The following is a 19,744-nucleotide window of genomic DNA, read 5'->3' on the forward strand; positions in this document are numbered from 1 at the left end:
GTATCACACAGGATTGGATTAGATACACAGCTCAGCAGGCAGTATCACACAGGATAGGATTAGATACACAGCTCAGCAGGCAGTATCACACAGGAGAAGATTAGATACACAGCTCAGCAGGCAGTATCACACAGGATAGGATTAGATACACAGCTCAGCAGACAGTATCACACAGGATGGGATTAGATACAGAGCTCAGCAGACAGTATCACACAGGATAGGATTAGATACACAGCTCTGCAGACAGTATCACACAGGATGGGATTAGATACACAGCTCAGCAGACAGTATCACACAGGAGAGGATTAGATACACAGTTCAGCAGACAGTATCACACAGAATAGGATTAGATACACAGCTCAGCAGACAGTATCACACAGGATAGGATTAGATACACAGCTCAGCAGTCAGTATCACACAGGATGGGATTAGATACACAGCTCAGCAGACAGTATCACACAGGACAGGAATAGATACACAGCTCAGCAGTCAGTATCACACAGGATAGGATTAGACACACAGCTCAGCAGACAGTATCACACAGGAGAGGATTAGATACACGGCTCAGCAGACAGTATCACACAGGATATTATTAGATACACAGCTCAGCAGACAGTATCACACAGGATAGGATTAGATACACAGCTCAGCAAACAGTATCACACAGAATGGGATTAGATACACAGCTCAGCAGACAGTATCACACAGGATGGGATTAGATACATGGCACAGCAGGCAGTATCACACAGGATATTATTAGATACACAGCTCAGCAGACAGTATCACACAGGATATGATTAGATACACAGCTCAGCAGACGGTATCACACAGAATAGGGTTAGATACACAGCTCAGCAGACAGTATCACACAGGATAGGATTAGATACACAGCAGGCAGTATCACACAGGATAGGATTAGATACACAGCTCAGCAGACAGTATCACACAGGATATGATTAGATACACAGCTCAGCAGACAGTATCACACAGGATAGGGTTAGATACACAGGTCAGCAGACAGTATCACACATGGTGGGATTAGATACACAGCTCAGCAGAGAGTATCACACAGGATAGGATTAGATACACAGCTCAGCAGACTGTATCACACAGGATTGGATTAGATACACAGCTCAGCAGACAGTATCACACAGGATAGGATTAGATACACAGCTCAGCAGGCAGTATCACACAGGATATGATTAGATACATGGCACAGCAGGCAGTATCACACAGGATATTATTAGATACACAGCTCAGCAGACAGTATCACACAGGATATGATTAGATACACAGCTCAGCAGACGGTATCACACAGAATAGGGTTAGATACACAGCTCAGCAGACAGTATCACACAGGATGGGATTAGATACACAGCTCAGCAGACAGTATCACACAGGATGGGATTAGATACACAGCTCAGCAGACAGTATCACACAGGAGAGGATTAGATACACAGCTCAGTATCACACAGGATAGGATTAGATACACAGCTCAGCAGACAGTATCACACAGGATAGGATTAGATACACAGTTCAGCAGACAGTATCACGCAGGAGAGGATTAGATACACAGCTCAGCAGACAGTATCACACAGGATAGGATTAGATACACAGTTCAGCAGACAGTATCACACAGAATAGGATTAGATACACAGCTCAGCAGACAGTATCACACAGGATAGGATTAGATACACAGCTCAGCAGTCAGTATCACACAGGATGGGATTAGATACACAGCTCAGCAGACAGTATCACACAGGACAGGAATAGATACACAGCTCAGCAGACAGTATCACACAGGATATTATTAGATACACAGCTCAGCAGACAGTATCACACAGGATAGGATTAGATACACAGCTCAGCAAACAGTATCACACAGAATGGGATTAGATACACAGCTCAGCAGACAGTATCACACAGGATATGATTAGATACACAGCTCAGCAGACGGTATCACACAGAATAGGGTTAGATACACAGCTCAGCAGACAGTATCACACAGGATGGGATTAGATACACAGCTCAGCAGGCAGTATCACACAGGATAGGATTAGATACACAGCTCAGCAGACAGTATCACACAGGATAGGGTTAGATACACAGCTCAGCAGACAGTATCACACAGGAGAGGATTAGATACACAGCTCAGCAGACTGTATCACACAGGATAGGATTAGATACACAGCAGAGCAGACAGTATCACACTGGATTGGATTAGATACACAGCTCAGCAGGCAGTATCACACAGGATAGGATTAAATACACAGCTCAGCAGGCTGTATCACACAGGAGAAGATTAGATACACAGCTCAGCAGGCAGTATCACACAGGATAGGATTAGATACACAGCTCAGCAGACAGTATCACACAGGATGGGATTAGATACACAGCTCAGCAGACAGTATCACACAGGATAGGATTAGATACACAGCTCAGCAGACTGTATCACACAGGAGAAGATTAGATACACAGCTCAGCAGGCAGTATCACACAGGATAGGATTAGATACACAGCTCAGCAGACAGTATCACACAGTATGGGATTAGATACACAGCTCAGCAGACAGTATCACACAGGAGAGGATTAGATACACCAGGAGAGAGTATCACACAGGATAGGATACATGGCACAGCAGACAGTATCACACAGGATAGGATTAGATACACAGTTCAGCAGACAGTATCACACAGAATAGGATTAGATACACAGCTCAGCAGACAGTATCACACAGGATAGGATTAGATACACAGCTCAGCAGTCAGTATCACACAGGATGGGATTAGATACACAGCTCAGCAGACAGTATCACACAGGACAGGAATAGATACACGGCTCAGCAGACTGTATCACACAGGAGAGGATTAGATACACAGCTCAGCAGACTGTATCACACAGGATATTATTAGATACACAGCTCAGCAGACAGTATCACACAGGATAGGATTAGATACACAGCTCAGCAAACAGTATCACACACAATGGGATTAGATACACAGCTCAGCAGACAGTATCACACAGGATGGGATTAGATACATGGCACAGCAGGCAGTATCACACAGGATATTATTAGATACACAGCTCAGCAGACAGTATCACACAGGATATGATTAGATACACAGCTCAGCAGACGGTATCACACAGAATAGGGTTAGATACACAGCTCAGCAGACAGTATCACACAGGATAGGATTAGATACACAGCAGGCAGTATCACACAGGATAGGATTAGATACACAGCTCAGCAGACAGTATCACACAGGATATGATTAGATACACAGCTCAGCAGACGGTATCACACATGGTGGGATTAGATACACAGCTCAGCAGAGAGTATCACACAGGATAGGATTAGATACACAGCTCAGCAGACTGTATCACACAGGATTGGATTAGATACACAGCTCAGCAGACAGTATCACACAGGATAGGATTAGATACACAGCTCAGCAGGCAGTATCACACAGGATAGGATTAGATACACAGCTCAGCAGACAATATCACACAGGATGGGATTAGATACACAGCTCAGCAGACAGTATCACACAGGATGGGATTAGATACACGGCTCAGCAGACAGCATCACACAGGATAGGATTAGATACACAGCTCAGCAGACAGTATCACACAGGATAGGATTAGATACACAGCTCAGCAGACTGTATCACACAGGATTGGATTAGATACACAGCTCAGGAGACAGTATCACACAGGATAGGATTAGATACACAGCTCAGCAGACAGTATCACACAGGAGAGGATTAGATACACAGCTCAGCAGACAGTATCACACAGGATGGGATTAGATACACGGCTCAGCAGACAGCATCACACAGGATAGGATTAGATACACAGCTCAGCAGGCAGTATCACACAGGATGGGATTAGATACACAGCTCAGCAGACAGTATCACACAGGAGAGGAATAGATACACAGCTCAGCAGGCAGTATCACACAGGATAGGATTAGATACACAGCTCAGCAGACAGTATCACACAGGATAGGATTAGATACACAGCTCAGCAGACAGTATCACACAGGATAGGATTAGATACACAGCTCAGCAGACAGTATCACACAGGATAGGATTAGATACACAGCTCAGCAGACAGTATCACACAGGAAAGGATTAGATACACAGCTCAGCAGACAGTATCACACAGGATAGGATTAGATACACAGCTCAGCAGACAGTATCACACAGGATAGGATTAGATACACAGCTCAGCAGACAGTATCACACAGGATGGGATTAGATACACGACTCAGCAGACAGTATCACACAGGATAGGATTAGATACACAGCTCAGCAGACAGTATCACACATGATGGGATTAGATACACAGCTCAGCAGGCAGTATCACACAGGATGGGATTAGATACACTTACTAGGCGGGGATTGCATGGCCACGTTCTCGTATGAGTGGCACAGGCTGTCGGAGTGGGACGAGTACTTGCCGATGCTGTTGATGGTGGATCTTGGGGTCTCTGTGCAGGGAGAAGAGGGGTCTAAGTTAGTTGGGTCCCTGCACTTCTATCTCCTCCACCAGGTGGCGCTGTGGAATATTACACTAGATACATTATACAACAGCGCTCCCTATGGTGAAGAGGGGAATTACAAGTAAAACGAATAATCGGATTCTATATATAATTGTTTGTCTTACTCTCCGTCGTCTCCTCGTCACCAGGCGCCACATTAGTTTCGGGGTCACTGTCAATAATCTTCCTGTAAACGAACACGATCAATTAAAAATCAATAAAAAATTGATCAAAGATCAGAATATTCAATTAGGACAGTATTAGGAGTGAGGAGGATTTTGGGCAATAAGAGGCGGTCCTAGGAAGTGTATGTGGGAGGGGCTTAGGAAATATCACTTAGATTCCAGACGTGTACTAAAGGGTTAAAGGGTCTCTCTGCCTGATCAGTAAATTCCGATTATCCCTAGAGGTCAGAGGTCATTGTAGAGGGAAGGGTTTAATGTCACTGCAGCGCCTCCGCAGGAGAGATAGAGCATTACATGGGGCCCATTGAACAGGTGGTCTGTGTAGTGGAGGGATATGATGGGAGATGGAGAGGGGCAGCACAAGGAGGGGCCATATTCAGACAAATATTGGAAACCCCCTTTAAATGACCAGAATCAAAGATCAGGAGACGCAACGGAGAGTCCCAGCGCAGTAGCGCCCCCCGCAGGAGCGTCTGGACACGTCTACATTGGGGGACACCACATGATTTACTTATCATTATTCTAAATCACCAAATTATGGATTTTAAATACATTTTGCTTCTTACACGTAAATGGGGATTTCCTTCATCTTAGAACCTGCACAAAAAGAGGAAAATAAATGTATAAAAAGTTAAAAACGGGTCAATCATCGGGGTAAATATCATCATGTCCTGTAGAGGGCAGCACCTTACACTAGAGAGTAATGCAGGATGTCAGTCCTCCGACCCCCCAACCCCGATCCCTTCATAGGACTCTCCAGCTACAGAGAGACTACAACTCCCAGCATGCTCTGCACCTTACATACTGCCCGGAGCTGCAGAGTTACATAAGAGAAGACGACTTACAGCAAATCCTCTAATAGATAAGTAATAAGATGCGGCCGGAGCTTACGGAGCCGCCATAAGCCGAGAGGATCGGACTAATGCACAGAAATCCTACAGGTGACGTGCGCCCCCCCCCCCCCCTGCGTTATTAATTAATGGGGGGGGGGGGGTCACCCCATAAAGATATTAGTGATGAGCCCTGCAGTATATTACTGGCCGAGGCTCCCGGGGTACATGGTGCATGCAACAAAATCATGGAATATGCAAATTTATATAAAAAAAGATATAAAAAGCAGAATATGCCCCCCCCCCCCCCCCATCACCTTCCACAGCGACATCTGGAACATTGACGTAATCACGAGAAACATCTGCAAAAGTAACAAGTTATAGAACACGTTACACACCAGAGGAACACAAGTAACACTATAGCATCTGGATCATATAATACGACTGCACTGACCTAGGTTGGCATACATGCCCTGCTGAGCGGCGCCCCCTACAGACAGGATAAAGAGAGGGTCAGATTATACACCACCACTAGGAGGAGGTCACTACATACAGATTATACACCACCACTAGGGGGAGATCACTACATACAGATTATACACCACCACTAGGGGGAGATCACTACATACACATTATACACCACCACTAGGGGGAGATCACTACATACAGATTATACACCAGCACTAGGGGGAGCTCACTACATACACATTATACACCACCACTAGGAGGAGATCACTACATACACATTATACACCACCACTAGGAGGAGATCACTACATACAGATTATACACCCCCACTAGGAGGAGATCAATACATACAGATTATACACCACCACTAGGGGGAGATCACTACATACACATTATACACCACCACTAGGAGGAGATCACTACATACACATTATACACCACCACTAGGAGGAGATCACTACATACAGATTATACACCACCACTAGGGGGAGATCACTACATACACATTATACACCACCACTTGGAGGAGATCACTACATACAGATTATACACCACCACTAGGGGGAGATCACTACATACAGATTATACACCACCACTAGGGGGAGATCACTACATACAGATTATACACCACCACTAGGGGGAGATCACTACATACACATTATACACCACCACTAGGAGGAGATCACTACATACAGATTATACACCACCATAAGAGGGAGCTCACTACATACACATTATACACCACCACTAGGGGGAGCTCACTACAAACAGATTATACACCACCACTAGGGGGAGATCACTTCATACACATTATACACCACCACTAGGGGGAGATCACTACATACACATTATACACCACCACTAGGGGGAGATCACTACATACAGATTATACACCACCACTAGGAGGAGATCAATACATACAGATTATACACCACCACTAGGGGGAGATCACTACATACACATTATACACCACCACTAGGAGGAGATCACTACATACACATTATACACCACCACTAGGAGGAGATCACTACATACAGATTATACACCACCACTAGGGGGAGATCACTACATACACATTATACACCACCACTAGGAGGAGATCACTACATACAGATTATACACCACCACTAGGGGGAGATCACTACATACAGATTATACACCACCACTAGGGGGAGATCACTACATACAGATTATACACCACCACTAGGGGGAGATCACTACATACACATTATACACCACCACTAGGAGGAGATCACTACATACAGATTATACACCACCATAAGAGGGAGCTCACTACATACACATTATACACCACCACTAGGGGGAGCTCACTACAAACAGATTATACACCACCACTAGGGGGAGATCACTTCATACACATTATACACCACCACTAGGGGGAGATCACTACATACACATTATACACCACCACTAGGGGGAGATCACTACATACAGATTATACACCACCACTAGGGGGAGATCACTACATACAGTTTATACATCACCACTAGGGGGAGATCACTACATACAGATTATACACCACCACTAGGAGGAGATCACTGCATACAGATTATACACCACCACTAGGGGGAGCTCACTACATACAGATTATACATCACCACTAGGAGGAGATCACTACATACAGATTATACACCACCACTAGGGGGAGCTCACTACATACAGATTATACACCACCACTAGGAGGAGATCACTGCATACAGATTATACACCACCACTAGGAGGAGATCACTACACACAGATTATACACCACCACTAGGAGGAGATCACTACATACAGATTATACGCCACCACTAGGAGGAGATCACTACACACAGATTATACACCACCACTAGGAGGAGATCACTACAAACAGATTATACACCACCACTAGGGGGAGATCACTTCATACACATTATACACCACCACTAGGGGGAGATCACTACATACACATTATACACCACCACTAGGGGGAGCTCACTACATACAGATTATACATCACCACTAGGAGGAGATCACTACATACAGATTATACACCACCACTAGGGGGAGCTCACTACATACAGATTATACACCACCACTAGGAGGAGATCACTGCATACAGATTATACACCCCCACTAGGAGGAGATCACTACACACAGATTATACACCACCACTAGGAGGAGATCACTACATACAGATTATACGCCACCACTATGGGGAGATCACTACATACACATTATACACCACCACTAGGAGGAGATCACTACATACACATTATACACCACCACTAGGGGGGAGATCCCTACATACAGATTATACACCACCACTAGGGAGAGATCACTACATACACATTATACACCACCACTAGGAGGAGATCACTACATACACATTATACACCACCACTAGGGGGAGATCACTACATACACATTATACACCACCACTAGGGGGAGATCACTACATACAGATTATACACCACCACTGGGGGGAGATCACTACATACAGATTATCCACCACCACTAGGGGGAGATCACTACATACAGATTATACACCACCACTAGGAGAAGATCACTACATACAGATTAAACACCACCACTAGGGGGAGATCACTACATACAGATTATACACCACCACTAGGAGGAGATCACTACATACAGATTATACACAACCACTAGGGGGAGATCACTACATACAGATTATACACCACCGCTAGGGGGAGATCACTACATACAGATTATACACCACCACTAGGAGGAGATCACTACGTACACATTATACACCACCACTAGGAGGAGATCACTACATACACATTATACACCACCACTAGGAGGAGATCGCTACATACATATTATACACCACCACTAGGGGGAGCTCACTACATACAGATTATACACCACCACTAGGAGGAGATCACTACATACAGATTATACACCACCACTAGGAGGAGATCACTACATACAGATTATACACCACCACTAGGGGGAGATCACTACATACACATTAAACACCACCACTAGGGGGAGATCACTACATACACATTATACACCACCACTAGGGGGAGATCACTACATACAGATTATACACCACCACTAGGGGGAGATCACTACATACAGATTATACACCACCACTAGGGGGAGATCACTACATACAGATTATACATCACCACTAGGAGGAGATCACTACATACATATTATACACCACCACTAGGAGGAGATCACTACATACAGATTATACACTACCACTAGGGGGAGCTCACTACATACAGATTATACATCACCACTAGGGGGAGCTCACTACATACACATTATACACCACCACTAGGGGGAGATCACTACATACACATTATACACCACCACTAGGGGGAGCTCACTACATACACATTATACACCACCACTAGGAGGAGATCACTACATACACATTATACACCACCAGTAGGAGAGATCACTACATACAGATTATACACCACCACTAGGAGGAGATCACTACATACAGATTATACATCACCACTAGGAGGAGATCACTACATACAGATTATACACCACCACTAGGGGGAGATCATTACATACAGATTATATACCACCACTAGGAGGAGATCACTACATACAGATTATACACCACCACTAGGGGGAGATCACTACATACAGATTATACACCACCACTAGGAGGAGATCACTACATACACATTATACACCACCACTAGGAGGAGATCACTACATACAGATTATACACCACCACTAGGGGGAGATCACTACATACAGATTATACACCACCACTAGGAGGAGATCACTACATACACATTATACACCACCACTAGGAGGAGATCACTACATACAGATTATACACCACCACTAGGAGGAGATCACTACATACAGATTATACACCACCACTAGGAGGAGATCACTACATACAGATTATACACTACCACTAGTGGGAGCTCACTACATACAGATTATACATCACCACTAGGGGGAGCTCACTACATACACATTATACACCACCACTAGGGGGAGATCACTACATACAGATTATACATCACCACTAGGGGGAGCTCACTACATACACATTATACACCACCACTAGGGGGAGCTCACTACATACAGATTATACACCACCACTAGGAGGAGATCACTACATACAGATTGTACACCACCACTAGGGGGAGATTACTACATACAGATTATACACCACCACTAGGGGGAGATCACTACATACACATTATACACCACCACTAGGGGGAGATCACTACATACAGATTATACACCACCACTAGGGGGAGATCACTACATACAGATTATACACCACCACTAGGGGGAGATCACTACATACAGATTATACATCACCACTAGGAGGAGATCACTACATACATATTATACACCACCACTAGGAGGAGATCACTACATACAGATTATACACTACCACTAGGGGGAGCTCACTACATACAGATTATACATCACCACTAGGGGGAGCTCACTACATACACATTATACACCACCACTAGGGGGAGATCACTACATACACATTATACACCACCACTAGGGGGAGCTCACTACATACACATTATACACCACCACTAGGAGGAGATCACTACATACACATTATACACCACCAGTAGGAGAGATCACTACATACAGATTATACACCACCACTAGGAGGAGATCACTACATACAGATTATACATCACCACTAGGAGGAGATCACTACATACAGATTATACACCACCACTAGGGGGAGATCATTACATACAGATTATATACCACCACTAGGAGGAGATCACTACATACAGATTATACACCACCACTAGGGGGAGATCACTACATACAGATTATACACCACCACTAGGAGGAGATCACTACATACACATTATACACCACCACTAGGAGGAGATCACTACATACAGATTATACACCACCACTAGGGGGAGATCACTACATACAGATTATACACCACCACTAGGAGGAGATCACTACATACACATTATACACCACCACTAGGAGGAGATCACTACATACAGATTATACACCACCACTAGGAGGAGATCACTACATACAGATTATACACCACCACTAGGAGGAGATCACTACATACAGATTATACACTACCACTAGTGGGAGCTCACTACATACAGATTATACATCACCACTAGGGGGAGCTCACTACATACACATTATACACCACCACTAGGGGGAGATCACTACATACACATTATACACCACCACTAGGGGGAGCTCACTACATACACATTATACACCACCACTAGGAGGAGATCACTACATACACATTATACACCACCACTAGGAGAGATCACTACATACAGATTATACACCACCACTAGGAGGAGATCACTACATACAGATTATACATCACCACTAGGAGGAGATCACTACATACAGATTATACACCACCACTAGGGGGAGATCATTACATACAGATTATAAACCACCACTAGGAGGAGATCACTACATACAGATTATACACCACCACTAGGGGGAGATCACTTCATACAGATTATACACCAACACTAGGAGGAGATCACAACATACACATTATACACCACCACTAGGAGGAGATCACTACATACAGATTATACACCACCACTAGGGGGAGATCACTACATACAGATTATACACCACCACTAGGAGGAGATCACTACATACACATTATACACCACCACTAGGAGGAGATCACTACATACAGATTATACACCACCACTAGGAGGAGATCACTACATACAGATTATACACCACCACTAGGAGGAGATCACTACATACAGATTATACACCACCACTAGGGGGAGATCACTACATACAGATTATACACCACCACTAGGAAGAGATCACTACATACAGATTATACACCACCACTAGGAGGAGATCACTACATACAGATTATACACCACCACTAGGGGGAGATCACTACATACACATTATACACCACCACTAGGAGGAGATCACTACATACACATTATACACCACCACTAGGAGGAGATCACTACATACACATTATACACCACCACTAGGAGGAGATCACTACATACAGATTATACACCACCACTAGAAGGAGCTCACTACATACACATTATACACCACCACTAGGGGGAGATCACTACATACACATTATACACCACCACTAGGAGATCACTACATACAGATTATACACCACCACTAGGGGGAGATCACTACATACACATTATACACCATCACTAGGGGGAGATCACCACATACAGATTATACACCACCACTAGGGGGAGATCACTACATACACATTATACACCATCACTAGGGGGAGATCACCACATACAGATTATACACCACCACTTGGAGGAGATCACTACATATAGATTATACACCACCACTAGGAGGAGATCACTACATACAGATTATACACCACCACTAGGGGGAGATCACTACATACAGATTATACACCACCACTAGGAGGAGATCACTATATACAGATTATACACCACCATAAGAGGGAGCTCACTACAAACAGATTATACACCACCATAAGAGGGAGCTCACTACAAACAGATTATGCATCACCGTTAGGGGGAGATCACTACATACAGATTATGCATCACCACTAGGGGGAGATCACTACATACACATTATACACCACCACTAGGAGGAGATCACTACATACAGATTATGCATCACCACTAGGGGGAGATCACTACATACACATTATACACCACCACTAGGAGGAGATCACTACATACACATTATACACCACCACTAGGGGGAGATCACTACATACACATTATACACCACCACTAGGAGGAGATCACTACATACAGATTATACACCACCACTAGGGGGAGATTACTACATACAGATTATACACCACCACTAAAGGGAGATCACTACATACACATTATACACCACCACTAGGGGGAAATCACTACATACAGATTATACACCACCACTAGGGGGAGATCACTACATACAGATTATACACCACCACTAGGGGGAGATCACTACATACAGATTATACACCACCACTAGGGGGAGATCACTACATACAGATTATACATCACCACTAGGAGGAGATCACTACATACATATTATACACCACCACTAGGAGGAGATCACTACATACAGATTATACACCACCACTAGGGGGAGATCACTACATACACATTATACACCACCACTAGGGGGAGATCACTACATACACATTATACACCACCACTAGGAGGAGCTCACTACATACAGATTATATATCACCACTAGGGGGAGATCACTACATACAGATAATACATCACCACTAGGGGGAGCTCAATACATACACATTATACACCACCACTAGGGGGAGATCACTACATACAGATTATATATCACCACTAGGGGGAGCTCACTACATACAGATTATACATCACCACTAGGGGGAGCTCACTACATACACATTATACACCACCACTAGGGGGAGATCACTACATACACATTATACACCACCACTAGGGGGAGATCACTACATACACATTATACACCACCACTAGGAGGAGATCACTACATACGCATTATACACCACCACTAGGAGAGATCACTACATACAGATTATACACCACCACTAGGAGGAGATCACTACATACAGATTATACATCACCACTAGGAGGAGATCACTACATACAGATTATACACCACCACTAGGGGGAGATCATTACATACAGATTATATACCACCACTAGGAGGAGATCACTACATACAGATTATACACCACCACTAGGGGGAGATCACTACATACAGATTATACACCACCACTAGGAGGAGATCACTACATACACATTATACACCACCACTAGGAGGAGATCACTACATACAGATTATACACCACCACTAGGGGGAGATCACTACATACAGATTATACACCACCACTAGGAGGAGATCACTACATACACATTATACACCACCACTAGGAGGAGATCACTACATACAGATTATACACCACCACTAGGAGGAGATCACTACATACAGATTATACACCACCACTAGGAGGAGATCACTACATACAGATTATACACTACCACTAGGGGGAGCTCACTACATACAGATTATACATCACCACTAGGGGGAGCTCACTACATACACATTATACACCACCACTAGGGGGAGATCACTACATACACATTATACACCACCACTAGGGGGAGCTCACTACATACACATTATACACCACCACTAGGAGGAGATCACTACATACACATTATACACCACCACTAGGGGAGATCACTACATACAGATTATACACCACCACTAGGAGGAGATCACTACATACAGATTATACATCACCACTAGGAGGAGATCACTACATACAGATTATACACCACCACTAGGGGGAGGTCATTACATACAGATTATACACCACCACTAGGAGGAGATCACTACATACAGATTATACACCACCACTAGGGGGAGATCACTTCATACAGATTATACACCACCACTAGGAGGAGATCACTACATACACATTATACACCACCACTAGGAGGAGATCACTACATACAGATTATACACCACCACTAGGGGGAGATCACTACATACAGATTATACACCACCACTAGGAGGAGATCACTACATACACATTATACACCACCACTAGGAGGAGATCACTACATACAGATTATACACCACCACTAGGAGGAGATCACTACATACAGATTATACACCACCACTAGGAGGAGATCACTACATACAGATTATACACCACCACTAGGGGGAGATCACTACATACAGATTATACACCACCACTAGGAAGAGATCACTACATACAGATTATACACCACCACTAGGAGGAGATCACTACATACAGATTATACACCACCACTAGGAGGAGATCACTACATACAGATTATACACCACCACTAGGGGGAGATTACTACATACAGATTATACACCACCACTAAAGGGAGATCACTACATACACATTATACACCACCACTAGGGGGAAATCACTACATACAGATTATACACCACCACTAGGGGGAGATCACTACATACAGATTATACACCACCACTAGGGGGAGATCACTACATACAGATTATACACCACCACTAGGGGGAGATCACTACATACAGATTATACATCACCACTAGGAGGAGATCACTACATACATATTATACACCACCACTAGGAGGAGATCACTACATACAGATTATACACCACCACTAGGGGGAGATCACTACATACACATTATACACCACCACTAGGGGGAGATCACTACATACACATTATACACCACCACTAGGAGGAGCTCACTACATACAGATTATATATCACCACTAGGGGGAGATCACTACATACAGATAATACATCACCACTAGGGGGAGCTCACTACATACACATTATACACCACCACTAGGGGGAGATCACTACATACAGATTATATATCACCACTAGGGGGAGCTCACTACATACAGATTATACATCACCACTAGGGGGAGCTCACTACATACACATTATACACCACCACTAGGGGGAGATCACTACATACACATTATACACCACCACTAGGGGGAGATCACTACATACACATTATACACCACCACTAGGAGGAGATCACTACATACGCATTATACACCACCACTAGGAGAGATCACTACATACAGATTATACACCACCACTAGGAGGAGATCACTACATACAGATTATACATCACCACTAGGAGGAGATCACTACATACAGATTATACATCCCCACTAGGAGGAGATCACTATATACAGATTATACACCACCACTAGGGGGAGATCACTACATACAGATTATATACCACCACTAGGAGGAGATCACTACATACAGATTATACACCACCACTAGGGGGAGATCACTACATACAGATTATACACCACCACTAGGAGGAGATCACTACATACACATTATACACCACCACTAGGAGGAGATCACTACATACAGATTATACACCACCACTAGGGGGAGATCACTACATACAGATTATACACCACCACTAGGAGGAGATCACTACATACACATTATACACCACCACTAGGAGGAGATCACTACATACAGATTATACACCACCACTAGGAGGAGATCACTACATACAGATTATACACCACCACTAGGAGGAGATCACTACATACAGATTATACACTACCACTAGGGGGAGCTCACTACATACAGATTATACATCACCACTAGGGGGAGCTCACTACATACACATTATACACCACCACTAGGGGGAGATCACTACATACACATTATACACCACCACTAGGGGGAGCTCACTACATACACATTATACACCACCACTAGGAGGAGATCACTACATACACATTATACACCACCACTAGGGGAGATCACTACATACAGATTATACACCACCACTAGGAGGAGATCACTACATACAGATTATACATCACCACTAGGAGGAGATCACTACATACAGATTATACACCACCACTAGGGGGAGGTCATTACATACAGATTATACACCACCACTAGGAGGAGATCACTACATACAGATTATACACCACCACTAGGGGGAGATCACTTCATACAGATTATACACCACCACTAGGAGGAGATCACTACATACACATTATACACCACCACTAGGAGGAGATCACTACATACAGATTATACACCACCACTAGGGGGAGATCACTACATACAGATTATACACCACCACTAGGAGGAGATCACTACATACACATTATACACCACCACTAGGAGGAGATCACTACATACAGATTATACACCACCACTAGGAGGAGATCACTACATACAGATTATACACCACCACTAGGAGGAGATCACTACATACAGATTATACACCACCACTAGGGGGAGATCACTACATACAGATTATACACCACCACTAGGAAGAGATCACTACATACAGATTATACACCACCACTAGGAGGAGATCACTACATACAGATTATACACCACCACTAGGAGGAGATCACTACATACAGATTATACACCACCACTAGGGGGAGATTACTACATACAGATTATACACCACCACTAAAGGGAGATCACTACATACACATTATACACCACCACTAGGGGGAAATCACTACATACAGATTATACACCACCACTAGGGGGAGATCACTACATACAGATTATACACCACCACTAGGGGGAGATCACTACATACAGATTATACACCACCACTAGGGGGAGATCACTACATACAGATTATACATCACCACTAGGAGGAGATCACTACATACATATTATACACCACCACTAGGAGGAGATCACTACATACAGATTATACACCACCACTAGGGGGAGATCACTACATACACATTATACACCACCACTAGGGGGAGATCACTACATACACATTATACACCACCACTAGGAGGAGCTCACTACATACAGATTATATATCACCACTAGGGGGAGATCACTACATACAGATAATACATCACCACTAGGGGGAGCTCACTACATACACATTATACACCACCACTAGGGGGAGATCACTACATACAGATTATATATCACCACTAGGGGGAGCTCACTACATACAGATTATACATCACCACTAGGGGGAGCTCACTACATACACATTATACACCACCACTAGGGGGAGATCACTACATACACATTATACACCACCACTAGGGGGAGATCACTACATACACATTATACACCACCACTAGGAGGAGATCACTACATACGCATTATACACCACCACTAGGAGAGATCACTACATACAGATTATACACCACCACTAGGAGGAGATCACTACATACAGATTATACATCACCACTAGGAGGAGATCACTACATACAGATTATACATCCCCACTAGGAGGAGATCACTATATACAGATTATACACCACCACTAGGGGGAGATCACTACATACAGATTATATACCACCACTAGGAGGAGATCACTACATACAGATTATACACCACCACTAGGGGGAGATCACTACATACAGATTATACACCACCACTAGGAGGAGATCACTACATACACATTATACACCACCACTAGGAGGAGATCACTACATACAGATTATACACCACCACTAGGGGGAGATCACTACATACAGATTATACACCACCACTAGGAGGAGATCACTACATACACATTATACACCACCACTAGGAGGAGATCACTACATACAGATTATACACCACCACTAGGAGGAGATCACTACATACAGATTATACACCACCACTAGGAGGAGATCACTACATACAGATTATACACTACCACTAGGGGGAGCTCACTACATACAGATTATACATCACCACTAGGGGGAGCTCACTACATACACATTATACACCACCACTAGGGGGAGATCACTACATACACATTATACACCACCACTAGGGGGAGCTCACTACATACACATTATACACCACCACTAGGAGGAGATCACTACATACACATTATACACCACCACTAGGGGAGATCACTACATACAGATTATACACCACCACTAGGAGGAGATCACTACATACAGATTATACATCACCACTAGGAGGAGATCACTACATACAGATTATACACCACCACTAGGGGGAGGTCATTACATACAGATTATACACCACCACTAGGAGGAGATCACTACATACAGATTATACACCACCACTAGGGGGAGATCACTTCATACAGATTATACACCACCACTAGGAGGAGATCACTACATACACATTATACACCACCACTAGGAGGAGATCACTACATACAGATTATACACCACCACTAGGGGGAGATCACTACATACACATTATACACCACCACTAGGAGGAGATCACTACATACACATTATACACCACCACTAGGAGGAGATCACTACATACAGATTATACACCACCACTAGGAGGAGATCACTACATACAGATTATACACCACCACTAGGAGGAGATCACTACATACAGATTATACACCACCACTAGGGGGAGATCACTACATACAGATTATACACCACCACTAGGAAGAGATCACTACATACAGATTATACACCACCACTAGGAGGAGATCACTACATACAGATTATACACCACCACTAGGAGGAGATCACTACATACAGATTATACACCACCACTAGGGGGAGATCACTACATACACATTATACACCACCACTAGGAGGAGATCACTACATACACATTATACACCACCACTAGGAGGAGATCACTACATACACATTATACACCACCACTAGGAGGAGATCACTACATACAGATTATACACCACCACTAGAAGGAGCTCACTACATACACATTATACACCACCACTAGGGGGAGATCACTACATACAGATTATACACCACCACTAGGAGGAGATCACTACATACAGATTATACACCACCACTAGGGGGAGATCACTACATACAGATTATACACCACCACTAGGGGGAGATCACTACATACACATTATACACCATCACTAGGGGGAGATCACCACATACAGATTATACACCACCACTTGGAGGAGATCACTACATATAGATTATACACCACCACTAGGAGGAGATCACTACATATAGATTATACACCACCACTAGGGGGAGATCACTACATACAGATTATACACCACCACTAGGAGGAGATCACTATATACAGATTATACACCACCATAAGAGGGAGCTCACTACAAACAGATTATGCATCACCGTTAGGGGGAGATCACTACATACAGATTATGCATCACCACTAGGGGGAGATCACTACATACACATTATACACCACCACTAGGAGGAGATCACTACATACAGATTATGCATCACCACTAGGGGGAGATCACTACATACAC

At 43.8% G+C, this 19,744-nt stretch overlaps 1 protein-coding gene across 1 annotated transcript in view; it reads right to left on the reverse strand.

Moving 5' to 3' along the window:
• Positions 1-19,744, reverse strand: part of LOC140074593 (uncharacterized) — a 59,045-nt gene that overhangs the window by 5,610 nt on the left and 33,691 nt on the right. Inside the window, exons 20-24 of the mRNA XM_072119601.1 lie at positions 6,013-6,048; positions 5,876-5,920; positions 5,295-5,325; positions 4,669-4,730; positions 4,394-4,492 (exon numbers count right to left, since the gene is read on the reverse strand). Of these exons, the coding sequence (XP_071975702.1) occupies positions 4,394-4,492; positions 4,669-4,730; positions 5,295-5,325; positions 5,876-5,920; positions 6,013-6,048 (273 nt within the window). The remainder of the gene's footprint in view (positions 1-4,393; positions 4,493-4,668; positions 4,731-5,294; positions 5,326-5,875; positions 5,921-6,012; positions 6,049-19,744) is intronic.

Source organism: Engystomops pustulosus, chromosome 8, assembly GCF_040894005.1.
Source record: "Engystomops pustulosus chromosome 8, aEngPut4.maternal, whole genome shotgun sequence".
Taxonomy (NCBI): domain Eukaryota; kingdom Metazoa; phylum Chordata; class Amphibia; order Anura; family Leptodactylidae; genus Engystomops; species Engystomops pustulosus.